Below are 14,315 nucleotides of genomic sequence, written 5' to 3' on the forward strand. Positions count from 1 at the left end.
TAGTGACCAAAATATTTACAACTAGAAATCTTTTAATCTCATAAAAATTTGTAAAGTTTATGTTTTTCTTCTAATCAGGCCAACGTGAAAGGCTCCAAAATCCTTGGCTTTGGCTTTGCAATGATTCACAGATTGCTTTTTACAAATATAAGATTTTACAATTTTATTTAAAATGTAGCCAAACTAAAATTTTTAAATCAATAAAAAAAACAACTAATAAAGTTTGTTAATACTTTATTCTTTACATTCAAATGCAGGTAAAAAAAAACATTCAAAAAGGTTCCGCTTTTCCACAGGTTTTGTTTCTGCTTATGGATCAGACAATATTTAAATTTTTGGAAGTAAAACAAAATTAACTACATTTTAGTTTTATGCTTTTTTACCCCAGGCTCCCCAGGCTCACCCCAGGCTCACACCGACTCCGGTCTTACCGTTGCGGTGCGGTGGGTGCGGCGCCGCAGTGATTCCAAGTCATTAAAAAGACGTAAACCTCTCTCACCGGCTGCTGAGCTGTCCGGCTGCGGTTACCGAGACACTCCGGCGCTGCAGAAAATTCAGCAAGAAAGCTATCCTTGCGCCGTGCCGGAGCCCTCCGCAACAAGCTCTCGCAAATATCCTTTATTTGGGCCGTGTTATCGCGTGAAGTTACGTGAACTCAAGTGAACTTCTGTTAAATCTCCGGACCTGTTGCCGGAGCCGCAGAGCCGCACCGCACCGTAGTCAAAAGGGCGGTGTGAGAGGGGGTGTGCGGGAGTTGCGGTCTCCATCGGCTCGGTAACCGCACCGGAGCCAGTGTGAGCAAGGGGTTACACCGACTCCGGTCTTACCGTTGCGGTGCGGTGGGTGCGGCGCCGCAGTGATTCCAAGTCATTAAAAAGACGTAAACCTCTCTCGCCGGCTGCTGAGCTGTCCGGCTGCGGTTACCGAGACACTCCGGCGCTGCAGAAAATTCAGCAAGAAAGCTATCCTTGCGGCGTGCCGGAGCCCTCCGCAACAAGCTCTCGCAAATATCCTTATTTGGGCCGTGTTATAGCGTGAAGTTACGTGAACTCAAGTGAACTTCTGTTCTCGCGAGTTAAATCTCCGGACCTGTTGCCGTAGCCGCAGAGCCGCACCGCACCGTAGTCAAAAGGGCGGTTTGAGAGGGGGTGTGCGGGAGTTGCGGTCTCCCTCGGCTCGGTAACCGCACTGGAGCCAGTGTGAGCAAGGGGGGCATAAAAGGAGCATTATACCTACAGTAGAGTAAAAAATAAGAAAAGTTCTGTCCATTGCATTGTTTCATTTCATTTCAGTCATCCATAGCGTCTTGTCATCATAAATAAGCAAAAGGTGTCCCTAAAAGACACCATTAAAACAATAATATAATAGGACAGGGGTAACCAATTAAAAATCAGCAGGGTCCGAATAAAGAAAGTCATCAACCAGTAAAGGTCCGGAGACATTTTCAATTGTAATCCGTTACTTTAAACAAAATTTAACTCTGAAATAAAATTAGCTGTTTATGCATCCATTTTATACATTCACTTTTTAAATAAAAAAATATTTTGAAAAACTTTTTTTAGAAAACATTTTTTTTTTTATCTAAAGTGTTTTTTGAAGTAGAGATAAACAATCATTCAGTTTGGTATACAGACAATTTTCCTGATTCCTGATTCATATATTTCATAAAACACCTGAACACTTTGTTTTTGTTTTCTTTTTAATGCCTTAATGAGAGAGGTGGGCTTTACACTGCATGGGCTTTATCATATTAACAAGAGAAGCAGCGCAAGTGAAGTTAGACACTGCCGACAACAAGCCATAATTTATAAATGTTTTAAATCAGGTTGGGTCCGGATTACTCAGCAGGTGGGTCTGGATCCAGACCGCGGTCCGCTAATCTGTGACCTCTGTAATAGGAGAACGGTGAAAATGGTATCCCTCTGTCACACTATGCATTTTAAATGAGAACATAAAGGTAAATGTTATCCTAAAGAACTAGATTGTTGAAATGTAGTAAACATATAATTATCATCTAGAAGACAAACGTTTGAGTACTACTTCTGAGGACATAGAAACAAAGATTAGTTATACTTTCTGCTCCTTATCAATTTAAACACCAACTTTAGTCATTTTGGTCACCTCACCTACAAAATATATGACTCTTTGTTTGCAGGCATGTTTTGCCTCCTTGATCTGATATGATACAACCAATATTCCAACCATAAATAAGTTTATGGCTGATATGATGAAAAAAGAAACAAAAAGCCCATGACATCCGTCAGAGAGTCCATTTTGTTTTATTAGAACTAATGCAAGTTTAAATCTCCTAACTACTTTAATCCCTGCACATGGCTTTGGAAACCTCACAATCCTACTTCACAACAAACCAGTGATTAGTTAACACTTCAAGCACTCAGCATGACGTGTGTGTTGCTTGTTTACAGCAGCTCTGCACAAAGTGTTACCTTGTGAAAGATAGATGATGATCCAGTTTGCCAACAGACTTTGAGAAGTTAAAAGCTGCTTTGGTTTATCTAACAGCAGCTTAGTAAGCATTTGAGAGAAGGATGAATAGGAATTATGCTGTAGGCGTCTCAGATTCCCCTCTCAGTCATATGAATGGACAGACTACAGCTGTGAGTGACTTGAATGGACAGAGCCTCTTGCAACTTGTTGCATAATTTATGAGGGTATTCCTTTTTTTTCCCTCACTGGTTTGTTTTAATGTGTTCCTTCCTTGTAGAGATGCTCAGTAATAGATCGGGATGTTTTCAGGTTTACAAAAGGCTGGAATCAAATTTTGGGGTAAATATTTTAAGAAAGGCAAATTATAGATTTTTTGGATTAATTATTTTGTTCTCCACCATAAGTAGGCACCCTATTGGAGGGGAAGGGTGCTGCCATTTTACAGTACAGTACAAACCACAAGTGCACACTGGAAGTTGGTTAATACGGCAGAATTTTTAAATATTTTTCCATTTGATTTGTTTTATTTCAGAATTTATTGCAATTCAAATTTTTTATTTATTCTCTACTTTAAAGCTTTATTTACTTAAATGACCCCGAACTTCTGTTTGGAGAGATTTTTGAACACTAGATCATCTATATATTTGCCAAGAACAAACAATAACACACACATACAAAGTTTACACTGTAAGTTTTCACAGAAACCTAAACCTAAGCTCCAGAGACTTGATCCTAAAGCTAATTTAGTCCCCTCTCCTGAAGACTAATCCTAATTCTAACAGTGGTGGATGAGAAAGCTAAACCTATGGAAAGTGAATTCCATATGACTTCATTAAATTTCCATTGGGACAACTTCTGATGTGTACTTCTGGCATTGATTATGAAAATTGGCGGCCCCCCGCAGGACTGTATTCTTTAATAAAATAAAATAAAAATATGTGCAATCTGTGGTATATGAGGTGAAGAGCCATTTTCATCTGTGTTTAAAGAAGAATCATGGTCAAACAAGGCTTCTACTGTTTTAAAGTTCTTTTTATACTGCGTTTCTAAAACAGCAGTTTTCATTCATATTAACTAATGTAGTTTGTGTGTTTCTGCAGTTGGAGCTTCACTTTTTAGTGGAATCCAGATGAGAACTTGTACACAGCAATGTGGATATTTCATTTCTAGGAAAATAGTTCCAAATTTAGAACTCTAATGACCTCTGCTCTTGAAATCATTGATATACCAGCTCTACTGAGCTTTAAATCTAGTTTGACATTATGGTAAACAACTAACATAAATAACAGTTACATCAGAGCATAATTGAGCTGAGACACAGAATGATCTGATTCTCTTTAACTTACGTTTGATGCATTTTTTTGGATGGCATTTTGTCTAAAGTTTGATGTAATCCCCTTTCTTTCTGAACTGAAGGTACATGATGGCAGTCTGACCATTCTTGGCATCACCCGGGACGACAGAGGGGCATACACCTGCAGAGCGTACAGTGACCAGGGAGAGGTACTTCATACCACCCGCCTCTTAGTTCAAGGTAATGTCGCCGTGCTGCTTCTTTACTGCAGCAAGACTCGTTGACAAATGCATTTTATTGGATCATCAGACTTCAAGGTGAAAATACCTGTTCGCTGTTCTCCGCTTGCAGTCTTGGGTTAGCCGTGCATCAACCCAGCCGGCTTAGTTTCAGCATATAGTCATAAAGGCAGCTTCCTGGTGCACTCATGTGTTAAACATACCTCGTGGGGATGTATCAGGCAGACCAATACTTAAGTGTATAGACAGTCTGTATGAATGCTTACATTCACACAGACAGTCTGTCTACTAGAACGTCCCCGTCTGTCTCTGGTCCATTAACCCGCTTCTCCGCTAGACACGGATCAGATAGATGGTTCGTGCTTCCCACCTGCAGCTCCTCGCCGTCTCCTGATACAGCACCGCTTCAGGGAGTTAACAGTGTGTATTTAACAAGCAGCCGAGTGCCTCGCTTTCATGGCAGAGTGGGCATCAAGTCTGTTTTAAAGCTTGACTTCTGTAGGTGCAAACAGCAGAGAAATTACACTTCTCTGTTCACAGTACAGTAAATGCAGTCATACAGCAAAAGCAAACATGCAGACGTCATTTTGTTTTGTAACAAAGAGAACAGTCATGTTACTGGATATACTTACATTGATGCAGTGCTGTGAGGAAGAATTTGCAAAAAAATTATTCTGTTTTGCTGTTTTATCTTAATTGATCATCAAACAAAATAGATGCTAAGAGTTCATTTATTTGAAGTGATAAGTCTAACCGCATTTACCCCCTTAACCAAACAACCAGTTCTGCCAGTAGTCGTTTGCGATCCCTGACAACAAGTCTTTTACATTGCTTTAAAGGGACTGAGGCTCATACATGTATGCAGTAGATTGAATTGTTGTTTGAATTGAGCCGCATTGGAAGGTTATCCACCATTAACCAGCTGTCAGGTCATGTGACAGTATTCTACATCAGGTTTATATTCAGACTTTTCACCAAAAACCTCTAAAAGCCTAATTTTGTGTAGTTCAAGCTAGGGCTGCAAATAACGATCATTTTGCAAAATGAATAATCTGACAATTATTTTTTAGATTTTTGAAATGTATTTATTATTTTTTTTTTTTACTTTTATTTTCATAAATCCAAAAAACACTTTCAGAAAAGCAGAAACGTACAATTGAACATATGCCATCCATAACAGTTTTCTTTCAGAAAAATAAACATAAGACATAAAATAATAGGAAAATTTTTTTAAAATTAAATTAAATAGAAAAAAAAAAACAAAAGAAAACAACACAGGGGTTTAGCTAAAGTATATTGCTATCAAGTCTGAAAACTTTAAGGCCTTATTGTTTTCCAGTAACTTAATCGAGGCATGAAAACTTTTAATATCGTTTTGGAATGCTTGAAAATTTGGAGAAACTTTAAAGAATCTGCACTTGTGGATAAAGAATTTTCCCATAATGAAAATAATATTACATAAAAATTCCACATTTTTATCATGAAAAGTAATGCCAAATTTAACTCCTTTATATTCAAAATTAGGAATCACATTATCCGTTGATAGCCAATCATAAATCTTGTCCCAAAATACTTAACCACACAACAATTGTAAAAAATATGTTCTTGTGTTTCTACAGTAGATCTTTCTGACAAAAGTTACATACATTAACATCAAATTTAAATCTTAAACTTAATAACTCTGCACATGGATATATATGATTTATAGATTATTGAAATACTAAACAGATAGCCAAAGCTTCTTTTTTACAAAATTAAACCGAGTGAAACTAAAACTTTTCCACTTGAGGAGTTCCGGATGGAGCATTTTGACAGAAGAAAAATATATTTTTTTTAAATCTGACATGCAAAATCTTTGTGTATATTTTTAAACATTTTCATATAATTACTGCCATTAAGTGGCTAAAAGCATGTTTTAGAGTCTCTATACTCCAGTTATCGATTACTAATTTAGTTCACGATTATTTCAATAATTGAATAATCTTGATTTATCCAATTAATTGTTTCAGCCCTAGTGTGAGCCATTCAAATGTGGACTTGCTGCTGTGTTCTGGGTTGTTTTTCTTTAGCATAACCCAAACTGGATTAACATAAGCCCACAGCCATGCAATATTTTATTCAAATTATTTTACCGGAGAGCAGAAGTCATGGTTCCTAAATCATTTTCTTTGGATTAGGGCATGATGCGTTCTTTTTATCGCTCACATTTTCTGGCAGTTTAATTATGCAATGATGCACATAACCCAGTCTATTTAATCCACCTCTTTACCAGGCGTCGTTTTTTGTTATTTCTCTTTTTATGAGGCTTAATAAAATTTATAAGTAATTAAAAAGCACCAATTAAATGTATTAACCTGTTGGCTTTGTTACCTGGTGTGAACGAAGTAATTAAACTTATCTTTCGAATGTCTCATAGAAATGTTTTTTAAGAATGTCTCCTCTGAGGTTTCATGTTTTTAGCAGTGCGACCCCTGAAAAAAGTGTTAGCCTTTTTTCCCCCAGCCTCTGTCACCAACCAGGCGAGATGCTAATGTTTAATCTGAGGCTTTGTGACTGCCTGTTAACCTCTGTCATATTAATATCAGATTTATACCAACAGGAGCCATTGCTGCAGCACTGAGTGAACATTCAGCAATATTTCAATAGTAAAATACAGAATGTAGATGTTTTCTGTTTTAACCATTGTAACATGAAATGTGACTTTTTTAATACTGTTGTAGAAATAACAGTCTGATCCCCGTGGTGATGTGTTTTAATCATTCTGTGAGTCAAAGCTGATGTATAAAGCTGCTGATGCTGAAAGAAAAGTAACCAAAAGGTTTGTGTCTGGGATCCATCATGAAAGACAGCTTACCTTTCATGGTTTCTGCTGTTTTATTAAGAGTTTTCAGCAAACCTTCAGCACCTCAGAGGCTGAAGGGGTAACAATGTGAAGCATGCAGGGGCTTTAACTCTGACTACTATTAAGGTCACAGTAGCTGGATCCTTTCTGTGTCTTCTGCCTGACTGTAGTGACAATATTGTAAATAATGTGTAGTGAGAGCTTTTACTCACACTGACTTGTTGCAAAGAGAAAAAAAGTTGACATTTCCTTAGAAAAGAGGCCTTTAAAATTAGCTGCTTTTGTTTATGATCAAAAGATGCACAATAATACTTGATATTTTTTATTTATTTGTTATTTTTGTTTAGAACGAACAAAGGCCTCAAATACTCTTGGTTATTGATATTGTTATTTTTATTATGATAGACATCAATCTGAAAAAGGTGAGATAATATTTATATATATTTATTTTTTATGTCCTACTTAGAAACTAGAGAAAGCACATTTTAAGAGAGTAAATGTAAAGATTTTGTGCACCATATGCTCTGTGTGAATGAGAACGATTTATTTATTGGGTATTTGCTTTTGTTTCTCTCAGGACCTCCGTACATCGTGTCGCCACCAGAAAACGTCACCGTAAACATATCACAGAATGCACGCTTCAACTGCAAAGCCGAGGCCTATCCAGGCAACCTGACCTACACCTGGTTCTGGGAGGAGGACAATGTCTTCTTCAAGAAGTAAAGTTATGATCAAGTTAACTTTTGTGCTGAAGCAGCTGAAACTGTTTTTTTTTTTTTGAGGGGGGGTTTACAGATTTGACGCTTTGACATTCAAATCACCAGCTTCCAGACAGCATGAGGTCTTTATCCACCAGCTTTGGTGAAATGAGTGACATTATATGTCTTTGAGTGGAGCACTGTGCCATGTTTTAACTGCTGTCCAAGTGTGTTAGGAGTGTTTGTGCCCTGTCCCGCTGCGGCACTAGAGGCAGCTAGAGAGAACCTGCCGGGGGTCTGTCTGGAGCACGCCACGCTACTTAGCGTGCTCTGATGGCAGCATCACTTCAGTCAGGCCTGGTGTCATCTGTAGGCCTCATGCAGTGATGATCTGAAGCCCAATCCAGACCTCTACAGGCTCCAAAGTGCTTTAGATCATGAGAGAGTTATATGGCTATGAGAGAGAATGAGTAAGGCTAAAAGAACACAATTCTATAAGAATTGTTGAGTTATGTTTTGAGTATTCTTGATTTGGTTTGGTTTACAGTGTAAAATAGATGAAGCTGAATACAGAATATTGGTTGTTTTTGTGTAAACTTTAGTTTAAATTGTCTTCTTTTTTAGCTAACAGCCTCATGCACTAGTTATTGATGATATTCATGCCTGAGACTCCTTCTGAGTTAAAATTTTCATCCTCGATCCTAAAATGCTAATACTAAAAAGATGCACTACAAAATTTTTTAATGAAAAATAAGTAATTTATTGTTAAAATAAAAGCATATTTCTTGAGTTGGGGAGGAAGGTGAGACAATTTGCCAACGGAACAAGACAAGTTTCATTTAAAATAAGAACAACCAATAGCATTATCCTATTTCAAGCGCATATTATCTAATTATCTTATTTTAGGAGTAAAAAATACTACTTTTATTGTCATAAAAAAAAAATCCAATTGACTTTATTTCCAAGTTTGAAGACGTTTCGCTTCCCTTCTAGGAAGCATTTTCAATTTAAAATATCAGAATGGCATTTAGTTCAAGGCCTTGTATAGTGGACCAAAGCAAACCCTTGTTTTGGCTTAGAAACATGCAAATTGAACCTGATGCGCGGATCCACCCCTTTGGAATGGGGGTTCTTTAGTTTCTTTGTCAGCCTGTAATACCCGAAACCTGTCTATGCCTCTGAAAGGGGGGGTCGTTAAAGGGAATTGTTGGCTTTGCTGAACAGAAGAGGTGCTCTGGTCCCCTGTAATGGGGTGGTGTTGCGATGCTAGTGGGAAGGAATCCACTTAATCGCTAAATTGTAGGTTTTTGAAAGCTAAAAACTGAGTCCACCCCCTCTGTTTCAGGTTGGTTTTTCTTTCCTAACATAGATGGCTTCCCTCACACCCTCTCCTAAACCACCTATGTTCAAAATATGAACATTCTTGGTCTCAAAGGAATGTTCTCTCAGTCTTGTTCTGAGGAGGTCGCTTTTCTGTGTTGGGCCATGCGTCTGTGGAATGGTTGTTTGGTTTCTTCAATATACAGATCAGAGCAGTCCTCACTGCATTGAACTGCATATACAGCTCCGCTCATATTTGGTCTGGGGGGTTTTGTGTTTAGGATGCACTAGACTCTGTTTAAGGGTCTTGTTAAGTTTTAATTTTTTGCAATGATTATGACCTGGATGACTGAGAATCTTCACCCACTAATTTAATTGGCAAATCGTCTTATTTACCTACTCAAATTAAGGTTAAACACACTGAATTTAAGAAAGAAATACTTAGATCTAGATCGTTTTTGCAGTTTGTAACATAACACATAGTTATATTTTGTTTTATTTGGCTACACCTGATGTTCAATAAAAAAATAATCTAGTTTTATATTTGAGTTGATCTCACTTTCTTTTAACCACCAGTTAAATTATTAATTTCGTGGCTCCTTATTCATACTTACATGATGGGATCCCCCTCTAACCAACCTGTTAGAGAGAGATGAACTGGTTTCCTCCTGCTGCTCCAGTAAGGGGAGATTATCATTCTCAGCTGCTGTTGCTCCTTCTTCACTCATTAAAAAACATTTTAATATCCAATACACAACTGAGTCCCCTCCTGTGGCCAGCTATTACCCCCACCTGTGTTTAATGACAAAGACTTCTCTGTCATTGTGAACAAGAGGCAAAGAGATGCCAGTTATACAGGTTCAATAAGAGGCAAATGGTCCTGATGCTAAATACAGATGGACCAAAATATATTATTTAGACCCAAATATCAAGAACGAATATAAGCTTGCCTAAAAAGTAAAAAAAAAAATAATAATCCACTGGACTTTGTTTTCAAGTGTGAAAACATTTTTGCTTCCCACCCAAAAATTTAAAGCCAATTCCTTAAAGCTTTTAATAAGCGCATGAAAGTATATTTATAAGTTTGAAGGAAGTATCTATGTTCTGGCATTTAGTAACATATAAATCATTTTTTTTTATCACAGTTGACCTCAAACAGTACAGGTCTAACATCAGACAATGCGGAAAAAAGAGTTGTTGTTTTATACAGCATGTGGAAACATGGTTTTAACTGCATGTTTTGTAATTTCTTTAAAAAAACTAACTCATAAAGACCAGTAATTACTCTCTATTAGGAGACAATTAAAGAAAAACTAACAAATGGCATGTGGTATAAGATCATTGTGCAGATTTTAAATGGTATGTTTATTGGGTTACAGAGATTATGCAGCATTGCTGCTGCTGATGTCAGAGAGCAATTAATGGTGTGAAACTGTTCCTATGATTTACTGTTTTTTTAATTCGCTGCTATTTATAGCCGTGTCTGTAGACCAACTTTCTGCCTAATTATGAACCTTACAGAACATTTATTGGAAGTGATCAGATCTATTGCCTAACACAACACTAATGGAATGAAGCCCATAATATAGAAAATTTTATTCTGACTATTTCTGCAGTTGTTCATTTTCATTTGTTCATACAGTTAAAAAGAAACACCATAAAATATACACACCAAAGCTATCTGTGGCACATGTAACATTTAAAATACTGTATATGTTTATTAACCAATAAATAAATGCAATTTTGAATATGGGCTAAAAATGGATGCAGCTTTGAGATCCACAAGAGATTAGGGAACATCTGTATTATGGGCTGATGTAGCCAAGACATTACAATTGGTTACCCATAATAATTCTTAAAGATAGGTGTGATGCTTTCCCGGATTGTTTGTCTTTCTTATTCTGTACATTATTTTTTATTAACTACAGCTGTTTACCACTCTGAGGTGCTTCAATAGCAGCTTATACCAATGCAAATGTTCCCACAGGTATTAAATTATTGAACTCAATGCCTAAAGCCAATTGTTGAAATAAAATAATTAAAATGAAATGATCAATAAATCTAAGATAACCCCACTAGCTGTCCTTGTTAATATGATCAGTCCATACTAAGGGTGGGTATTGGCAAAGAAGTCATTAATCGCTTCGAATCATGATTCACACACCATGTTTCGCGATTATATCACGATGCATCATGATACTTGAAATATTGCGATGCATCGCGATGCGTTGCGATATTTTCACTGAACACTGTAAGAAAAAGATACAGCCCTTACCAGTGGCTGACTGGCTGGGTATGATCTGGATAGTGTCTTCAATTGATACATAACTGAAAGCAACTGAATTCATACATAGCTGTATTTATTTAAATGACTTTTGGAGGTGTTGCCATGAAAACAAATACTGGACAGAAATATTACTATTACTGGCATGGACACACTGACAAAAAGATCTTAAGATTCATCTTAAGAACTTAAAATAACAAAATAAGGATAATCAGTGCTGTTTACATGGCCTCAGTGGTCCTTTAAACCAATAAAATGAAAACATTCAAATGTATCTTTCCCCTTTTGCAAATGACGTGCGTCATTTCAATTTCGTTTTTCCCTTATTTGCTTTTAAAGCCAAAATGCATCCAAGCATCTGGTCGAATTTTCATAGTCTCCTCCATGTTTTATTTCATATGACTCGTCGCAGTATCCCACGGCTGGACATGCTTGTGACACAAAGCAGCGTGCGTCAACACATCTGTAGCGACATCTGCTGGACTGGAAGTTGTATTCCACTTGATTTGGCTGATTTGCGCCAACCATTCATGTATTTTATTTGTTCTTTTTTTTTTTTATAATCGATCCTCGCCTTCAAGAATCGATGCAGTAGATCACAAAAATTAGAATCGGGATGCATCGTCATGACGATTATTTTGCACGCCCCTAGTCCATACTCAGACTCTGGATACCTTAGCTACTAATAACATTTGTGCAGCTAACCACGTCACTCACCGACGCATCTATTTCCTTTCCGGCGGTTAATATCGGCAACCATGAAAAAAAAATTTATCATCTGCCTTATTTAAATATGCAATGATATTCATTTGATACTTTGCATGGACCATTTATGGTTTAATTTGAATGCATAGTGGCGAAACTCTGAAGTACAACTAGAGAATTACTCGGTTTTAAGCATTTGCATGGTTTTATAAAATATTTGGTGTACAGCATATTTATCTGTTTGGCATAAGCACACTTTTAGTATGGCTCCTATGCATTTAAAGGTTTTTTAAAACTGACATCAAAGATGAGGATTAAAAAAATTGTAAATTTTTAACACTTCAATATAATGGCATTAATGGCATCTCGTGAAACACACAGCTTAAATTATTTAATGGAAAAATCATAAGAAACCTGCTAAGATGTTTATCCTTCAGAATAATTTCCTTAATCTGACACAGTCCACCACTGTAACAATTTTGTGCATAAAGAGCATAAAAAAAATAAAGAACCATCATAGCATTGAAGATGAAATACTTTCACCAGTTTAGGTATAAAAGTCTTTTGGATGGAATTTTGCTATAGTAGACTGTAGTATAGTAGACAAAATAGCTTATATCATAGGGAAAGTGCAATTTTTTAATATATCAAAAATGTCAAACTAGGTTGGGCGCATTAAGTCCTTTGAAATGATAATGACCTTGAAGAATGACTAAATGAATAAGTTTATTTGAGACAGTCCACTGAAATTACAAATTTAACACATACAAATAATAATAATAATAGCTAATGATATATATATATATATATATATATATATATATATATATATATATATATATATAATTCAGTGTCTGGAAATGAAACTTAGTTAATCACATCCCTTCTCTTTCTTGTTGTCCTCCTACGATCTTGATTCCCTACTTCAATTATGTGTCAGTACTAATCCAAAGTCCGTTAAGAGACGAAATAAATTAAATTCTCTACATACTCACGGCACAAATTCCTGCACACATCTTGATTCATACAGTTATTATTACCCAGAGTCCATTTTAAAAATGTGTACAGCCAAGCACAGAGTCATATTATATAGGTACAGTATACACATTACAGCCGGTTACATACTTACAAAGAGAGAGATAAATATTTTGAGGGCTGCTGAGAAAGACATATAAAAAAATGCAGCCACAGGAGTGTATGCAGCATTCCCTAAAAGCACTGTAGGGCTTATGCTGGTGCCTTTTGGGGTGCTGTGATAGTGCAAAAGAATCGCACCAATATTAAAGCACCTAAACTGCAAAACATGTTAGCAGATACCTCTAATCTTTGTGAAACCTAAGAGCCTTACAAAATTTGGAGCAAGAGCTATAATGGGGTGGAAATAAGGCATCTCACAAACCTGAACTAAGAGATGACCCATACAGTTTACAAGTTAGCTCTACTAAATATAAAAAGGACATTTATTAAAACTGCAGAATGTACACTTATAATCAAAAATGTCTAAAATAATCCTGCAGTCATTATTCTGGCATTTTGGAAATGGAGATTAGTTAAAAAGAAAATCCTAATTGACCAAAAAACTGAAAGGGTCAGTCTTATTTAATGCCACAAAAAAAAAGAGTTGTCCTTCATACTGTGTTTAACTAGTTGCCAGGGTTGTGTTATAACCAGTCCTCCATTGATTTATGAATGATTAAACCTGAACTTTATAAAGAGTCACATTAAATGCAACAAAACAAGCTTTTGCAATTTAACATGATGGCACTAAAACATTTATTTATAACTACAGTCAACTTCATTCCTGGTGGAGGTCTCTTTTATTAAAAAAGGGTGAATATATCTCCATTTGAATGTAATGGTGTCTTTAGCAGTAAAGACTTTCCAGCAGGAAATTGAAAAGGCGGTTCCATTTTGCAGATTCATTTGAATCTCTGGCTTTGTACACTCTGTTCTCTACATCCCTCACTGCTGGCTGTTGTTTGACTCTCTGCTGCTCTCTTATGGCTCTTTAATGCAGTGTAGCACTAAAAAAAAAGGATTAGGCAGTGTCCTGCTCTGTTTCAGAACATGTATGTCTTCTTGCAGTGACTTGAAGCTCCGAGTGCGCATCTTCGTCGACGGCACCCTCAAGATATTCCAGGTCAAGCCCGAGGATGCTGGGAAGTACACCTGCAGTCCGAGCAACAGCCTCGGTATCTCACCGTCAGCATCAGCGTACCTGACTGTTCAGTGTGAGTGTTACTGTGGCAACCGAGCGGAGGGGGGGAGGGGAGGGGAGGTGGCAGAGCGAGCTGTGTGAGGAGAAGGGAACGGGAGCAGCGGTGGTGGTACGGAGGCTGTAGTTTTTGGCTGCTCATTGACTGAACTGAGGAGGATCCTGCATAGAAGTGAAGGTCAGGTGTCACAGTGAGGCAGTAGAGCAATTTTCCTACATCTAATGAAATCACTCCTCACTCAGGATCCTCGCCTCCTTCTTATGACCTGA

General features: G+C 37.1%; 1 protein-coding gene across 5 annotated transcripts in view; it reads left to right on the forward strand.

The window, feature by feature from the left end:
* igsf9ba (immunoglobulin superfamily, member 9Ba) overlaps positions 1–14,315 on the forward strand; it is a 102,266-nt gene that overhangs the window by 54,310 nt on the left and 33,641 nt on the right. For all 5 annotated transcript variants that reach the window (XM_038303350.1, XM_038303351.1, XM_038303355.1 and 2 more), the window contains exons 5-7: positions 3,865–3,982; positions 7,401–7,542; positions 13,916–14,061. In XM_038303350.1, coding sequence (XP_038159278.1) covers positions 3,865–3,982; positions 7,401–7,542; positions 13,916–14,061 — 406 coding nt within the window. The remainder of the gene's footprint in view (positions 1–3,864; positions 3,983–7,400; positions 7,543–13,915; positions 14,062–14,315) is intronic.

This window comes from Cyprinodon tularosa, unplaced genomic scaffold, assembly GCF_016077235.1.
Source record: "Cyprinodon tularosa strain WSP-4 unplaced genomic scaffold, ASM1607723v1 ctg51, whole genome shotgun sequence".
NCBI lineage: Eukaryota > Metazoa > Chordata > Actinopteri > Cyprinodontiformes > Cyprinodontidae > Cyprinodon > Cyprinodon tularosa.